The sequence below is a fragment of the Anoplopoma fimbria genome, chromosome 2 (assembly GCF_027596085.1).
Source record: "Anoplopoma fimbria isolate UVic2021 breed Golden Eagle Sablefish chromosome 2, Afim_UVic_2022, whole genome shotgun sequence".
Classification (NCBI taxonomy): domain Eukaryota; kingdom Metazoa; phylum Chordata; class Actinopteri; order Perciformes; family Anoplopomatidae; genus Anoplopoma; species Anoplopoma fimbria.
In genome coordinates this window covers 1,657,219-1,664,268 of record NC_072450.1, presented here as the reverse complement: position 1 = coordinate 1,664,268, position 7,050 = coordinate 1,657,219, and the positions used below count along the sequence as shown (strand labels likewise).

Sequence of the window (7,050 nt, the reverse complement as noted above, 5' to 3'; positions counted from 1 at the left end):
TGCACAAGCACAGGTTTTTCCTCGCTGAAGAACTTTCACTTTAAAAGCTTTGGACATTTTTAAAGGTGTTTATGTGATAGAAGATACATGCACTCAATATCTTATAACAAAACTAATAAAAAAAAGCTGTATGTAGTCAAATGTAATTAATTCAGAACTGGTATTCTGCGTGCTGTCTTAACTTTCAAATGGGAGCAAAGGTTGGTATTTGACCTTTGACATTTTGGCCTTGTACATGACCACTGCACTGATCATGCCAACAGCTCCAAGAAGACATCCAGCGATGAATACCAGGTTCAGATTCAGGTGGAGCACTGGAGAAAAGAGAAGCACAACTCTTAATTTGGTCTTGTCCAAAGTAAAAATCAAACCCTCTCTGTTTTCACACCTGGGCTTTCGTTGCTCTCTGCTGATCTCTTTAAGCGCAGGGGACCCTGGGAAACGAAGTGTATTGTAGTCTGATTTCCAGCTTCTCTCTTTCTTCTGCTTCCGTTGATGCATCCCTGTGAACACCTGGTGTTGGGGCTGTCTTTCTCACACATCATGACTGAACAGCTGATGTACACCTGGATGCAACAGAACACGCTGTTATTATGGATCATTCCTGTTAGGCAGCAACATTTTGAAAAAGAGATCGATTTGTCATGTTCTTTTGCATCATATAGTGATAATTAACTGTCAGGAGAACATATTGGCTAATCTCAGGCATTCAAATGATAATCTTTATGGTTTATGTTGGCACAGAGCTAACAGGATGGAACATTTTGAGCTAAGTCGGTCACATTGAATGTCTATGAGAAGTGGCATCACTGTGACATCACCCTTTGGTTTGAAGCCTTGAGTTTGTCATTTTGGCCGTCGTCATCTTGAGGGTGGAAATTGGTCCTTTAAATTCTCTTCCCAAAATAGGTTGTGACAATGCTCTCAATGGAACTGTAGTCTTTTTGTTTAAGGTGAGAAACTTCTAACTAAGAAGATGGAAAATGATTCAAGATTTTTTTGGGGGGTAATTTATGCATATATGGCTAATAGTTCTTGTAGAAGTTGATTACTTTGTACTGGGGACATGGTGAAATCGAGCACATGTACCACATACAATGTCAGTAAAGTAGTATTTTTAATATGCATCATTCTGTGTCTGTAATAAAGAAGACCTGAATCTATAATTTAAGCCACATAATTTAAACAATCTTTTCTCTGAAGCGACAGGTCGTAACAACCAAACAAAATGTGGAACCAAATCTCAAAAGACCTGAGCTCAATTCTCAAAAAAACCATTCAATAAATATATTCTAAATTGTAGAATACAAACGAAAATACTAAAAAGGAAATGTATTTTCTGCCTTCTCCTTTTGAACCTTTTTTTCTTGAAAAATTGCTCATCTTGGAATTCTCCTTTAATCTTTCATAGTAAATAAATCTATTTTCTTTTGTATTCTTCACTTTTTGACGTAAAATATGTTTTGTTTTTTATCAATTATTGATGTGATAAGTGTCTCAGGTGTCTCAAGTGTCTTTTGATTGGTTGTTAAGCCCTGTGGCTTCAGTATAAAAATGTGTTATCTTTGTGTATTTGATGCTTGATGAAGCTCCATGACTGAAACATTGTGCCTCGAATAAAGTTGCAGGAATTCAACCTTTTTTTCAAAATGACTGCTTATTCCTTTGGACCTTTCTACCAAGTTAGTGAAACTATTCAGATAAATAGAAGGACAGGCATTTAGAGATTTCACAGAGACATTAGCAGTCCTTTGCTCCAGTCTGCACCTGATCATGCAAGCCGATAAACTTGAAGGCCTCAATGCTGAACTTGAATTGTCTCTGGTGGGAGGGGACATAGATTTCAACAGTCGAGTCCACTTTACATCTAGTCAGAGCAAAACAAAAGCAAAAGCCGCTTTAATTCTGTTTCTTACAATAGATGCTATTGTTGTTCTGTGGGTATTTACATGATGAGGAGAAGAACGATAGGTTATGCAAAATATGAAGTTAGTGAAGCATAAAGTAAAAAGAGATAATCATCTAGTAAAACACAAGAAAGAGAGACATTTCATTTCCATCTATACATCCACTGAATATAAATCAGTCATTTGTCATTCACACTAACAGGTACTTTGGTTACAAGTGTTCCATATAAAAGAAAGCAACAACTCTTTACAACCAATGGTGTAGTTTTTTTGTTTCAACAATAATGACACTTCTAAGCCAAAGTATAAAAATCAGCATTTCATCGTTGGAAATGTCTAAAAACGACATCTAATGTTCTAAATCAGCCCAAATTTTCAATGCTGCTTCTGAGATGGAGTCAGATAGAGGGACCATCCACCGTCCACATGCAAACCTACACCCTTGGTTGCCACTAGGTGGTGTACTCATGCCTACCCATTCTCAATGATGGAGTAGGTTTTTCGGTAGTTTTGGATGTCGTATGGTGAAGCTCTGCAGGACTCCACAAACATCTCAGCGTATTCCATGGAGGAGATGGCTTCTATCTGCATGTAGATCCTGCTCTTGAGTTCACACTGCAGAGGGTATGAATCTGGATTATATGGGGATATGTATTTTCTGTTAGGATAGAACTCAAACTGGTATTTGAACCTGCCGAAGCCTTTCTCCACCACTTCAACGTTCATCCTGTGTGCTCTGAAGCTCAGAGTCACGTTTCCACGTTTGGGGTACAGACAGTTGATTTTCACCTCCAGCAGACATTTCCTGGTGATCACGTCGATTGAGTTGGGAACCATTGAGATTCTATTCTTGAAAATAAGATTTTCGTCGGTTTCCTGCAGAGTTAAAGGTTACATATTCAGGCCTCGAACTGCTAATGAAAAGCAACACCAATAACGGAGAGAAGAGCACAGCGGTTAATGACATAATCACTCTGCGTTACCTCGAGCTCTGTGCCACAACTGTTGAGGGGGATGACGGCGTAGAAGTGAGTGCTGTTGGAGCGGATGCTGCAGGCGGTGTTGGGGTCTTGGTTGATCTGCAAATGATCCACTCGGACTCCAGGGTACGAAGATTTCTCAACCCCTACTGTCATTGTGGAATCATCGCAGATCACGTTGGCTTTAACTAGAGAAAGAGACATATATCTTCATGCCATTTAAAAAAATACTCATTATGCTAAAAACTCCATTCAGCAATATTTTCATGCAAAAAAATGCTTAATGTAGTATTAACAGTAATAATATTATATGTATAAAAAATACATTCATAAATTTATTTAGTATGTATTTAACAGGCATCTTTAAAAACAGATATTACAACGTGCTTTAATAGACATCTTCAAATAACAATATAACACAGAAAGCCAAACAGTAAGGCCAGATAAAAGCAAGACAAATTTAATTATAGAAAGATACAAATAAAAGAATGAAAGCCATAAAAGATGATAAAAGCATAAAAAGAAAAGATCAAAAATATAGTAGCAAGTGACAATTCCAGGGTTCAAGACAACTCAGACTGTTAGAAGTTGAAAGCTGCAAAGGATCAAGACAGTTGACAGTTTCCTACACTTGCATTAAAGAAAACAGGTTTTATGACAATTGGGCAGATGCTCCTTCATTTACGACCAAATCTGTGTCGGGCCACGCTTTCTTTCAGCAACCCCGTTACCCCTATTGGTCAATTTAGAAAACATTATGGGAACATGTTTCAACAGCCTAATTAAAGATATAATTTAAGATATTCACAGACTTTTATTAATTCATGGCCAAATTTGCAACAAGACCTATGTACATGTTTGGAACTGGTGGCGCCTCCTATGGAAAGATTTCAAAAATATTTTTTTCACATTTTTAACTCACATGTGGTTCAAAAGTATGATGATGATTTATAGTCACATTTGTGGCCTAGTTTTTTTTTTCATTTGGAGCGACTCCTTGGTGGTCTATTTCAATAACACTTTCAGTTTATGGTTCAGGCTCATATGTGGACATATCCTGCAAGTTTGGTGATTGGGCAACAGAGTCCAGGACAGTCTGACAGGTGTGATTAAATAGGATTTTGGATTGAAGGCAGTTAAAGAAGCAGCAGTGAAATGCTCAGAAAACTTGCTAGCAGACAGCAGTAGTATGTATAGAAATAAAAAAAAATCATAAAAAGATATAATATTTAATTCTATATTGATATATGTCACATGCTTATTTGTCAGTTGTAACTAGGGAACATAAGTAAGTATTTGTTTATTACCAGGAGAACCATGACAGAGCCAAAACACCAGCAATGCAGCCAATACTGGGCACTTAAACATATCTGTGAAGAGGTTGATGCTTCCCTAAGCTGGGTTCACTTAAATAGTAATCCGCTGCAGGTGATCGATGTGGACCACACAGATGTCTTCGGTTCCAATGCCTTTATTTCACCTCCACACCCACATTCCCTCTGCACAACTGACTGGTGAACAGGTGCTTCTGTATAAAATCAACATAGTATACAAAAGTAACTGTTAGAAATACATGAATGTATATAATAATAATAACTTATATATATATATATAGTACATGTATGTAATGAGTGGATCTATGATGCAGCTGTTCGGTACATTAATAGTAACACCGCAAATTTAACTAAGGAAGTATACACAAAGCATATGACAAAGTAACACACTGCTAATTATAATACAGGTAAAGGTGCAAGATACGAGATTGGGTGCATTTCGATTGTCTCTTAACAGCTCTAAACATGACCAAGGGTGATCCGGCGGCTAACGGCTAACGGTGCTAATGGTGCTAACAGTGCGAACAGTGCTAACAGTGCAAACTAAGGCAAACAATAAACAACTAGTTGTAGGCAATCAAAATGTTACAATTAACTTATAAGAAGTTAAAACACACTGTGAAAGGGATACAGTTGTAACTCCCAGACCTGAAAAACACTGTTAGTGGCCTGTCAATCACAGTAAGCCCCGCCCTAAAGCATCCCCTGCTCTATGGCCTGTTTGACTCTAAATGGAGCATCATTTACTAAATGAACATCATGCTGTATTGAAGGAGACTTGAAACTAGAGATTGAGAACATAAACTGAAAAAAATGGAGATACAAGGTTTCCTCCAAAACTGGCCGACAGCAGCAACAGACAATTCTGAAGTTGAAACGACCCGGCAACTCTTTAGCAGCAGGTTTATGTCCATCATGAAGTCAGCACTCCCCTTTGCTGGTCGATAAATTATGAACAAGGTTATTATTCCAATGGTTACTATGGTTACTGCTGAGTTATATAAACTCTTCATGCCTAATTATGTAATGAGCGGCCCTTAAAATGCGGCTGTTAGTAACACTGCATATTAAACTTAACTATATGTATACTGAAAGTATACTACGAAGTTACACACTACTAACTGTAATGCAGTTAAACACACAGTCCTCGCTGCACAAATTAACAGCAAAATGATCCGTTGATAATCATAAAGACATCATAACAGCAACATTACACTTTTCACTACAGTTTTAAATGTGATTTTTTTTTCTCTCAACTCAGTATTTCTGTTTCAAATTAAAAGCCCTCGAGTTTCTGTCGACAGTTTACTTTAATTTGTTCACAGAATGCTTTTCATTTATTTAATTATTGAGGGACGTAAAGGCGAACTCAATGCAGTAAAATAAGGATCTCTCACTTACTTGCTCTAGAAGCACTCCACAGCAGATGACAGTTGGAATCGATCTGTGATGTCCATAATGAGAGTTTGCAGATGTGTGGACAGCTGCAGACAAAAGAGAGGGAACCTGGGCGTTGTTTGATTGCCCAAAAGTCCGTGTGAAGAGGAAGAGTTCAGATGGGGAGAGAGAAAGTAGGGGAGTAGGCAAAGTTTTTCTTTTTTTTTAATTCAAAGAGTAGCTTTCATTTACAAATTGGCAGGTGCTATTTGAGGAATAGAAACTCCTCCTTGAGTCTCCTTCAAATGCTGAAGCGTTACGTCCTGCTTTTTCAATCCAAGGACCAACAAGTTCATAAAACACACGACGTACAGGTGAAACTCAGAGTTTTTATCCTGTTCCTCAAGACAGCGAGGGGAGGAAGCTGTGTGTACAGAATATTAAAGTTACTCAACCTGGAAGGGAACAACCTGTGGTGAAGGCTTTTCAAAAAATAGGTTTAGATTTATTTGGATTTCATTTTTTAAATATGTCATCACAAGAGAAACCCACCCAGAGGATAGCATGTGAAAATGTAATTAAACAATTATTTCCGACACGGTCCTTAATGTTAACCAATAAATAATGAAATAAAAACAACATAATAATAGGTAACAGTATAGTTCATTCATCAGGATACACTGAGCTCCTCTCTCCTCTTCTCTCCCTCCTTCTTTATTTATTAATCTCCTATTTATGCACATTACTGATTTTGCTTCTTCCCCGGAGTCCTTGTGCTTTCTCGCCTCACAGGTTCCCAGGAATCGGGGTTATATTTGGACTGTCATCGTGCCACCTGCTGAGGCCCTGCTGACACCCACTACTACTACCACTATCATTATTAGTCACATTACTATTATTATTGCCTGTACTATTACGCTTATTGACTTGCTTCTACCCTGGAGTCTTTGTGCTTTCTCGCTTAGCAGGTTTCCATAAATCGTGGCTGTACCTGGACTGTGGTCGTGCCTCCTTCTATGGCACCGCTGACACCAACTGCTACCACCATTATTATTACTAGTCACATTACTATTACTATTACCTGTACCATTGTGCTTATTAGCTTTGCTTCCACCCTGAAGCCCTTTTGCTCTCTCGACTCGCAGGTTTCCACAAACTGTTGTGGTCCCTGGACCGTAGTCGTGCCTCCTGCTGTGACCCGGCTGACACCCACTGCTACTTCAATTATTATCATTAGTCACATTACTATTACTATTCCCTATATCATTATTTTAATTATACTTTAGTCATTGCTGCTTTTATAAGTATTCTTAATGTTTCCTTCGTTACTCTGCTTACTACTGTGATTATATGAATCATTTATGTCATATACATTGAATGTGTTGTATCTCTGTTATGCTGTTCATTCTGTACACATGACATCTATTCCATCCTGGAGAAGGATCCCTCCTC

General features: G+C 38.0%; 1 protein-coding gene across 1 annotated transcript; it reads right to left on the bottom strand.

Moving 5' to 3' along the window:
* LOC129108983 (ZP domain-containing protein-like) lies at positions 1-5,709 on the bottom strand. The gene is made up of 7 exons (XM_054620884.1): positions 5,623-5,709; positions 4,195-4,415; positions 2,891-3,075; positions 2,383-2,783; positions 1,768-1,867; positions 389-566; positions 1-314 (listed from the first exon to the last, which is right to left on the bottom strand). Exons 2-7 carry the CDS (start codon positions 4,253-4,255, stop codon positions 178-180), a joined length of 1,062 nt encoding a protein of 353 aa, XP_054476859.1. The 5' UTR covers positions 4,256-4,415; positions 5,623-5,709; the 3' UTR covers positions 1-177.
* Between the last annotated feature and the right edge of the window lie 1,341 nt (positions 5,710-7,050).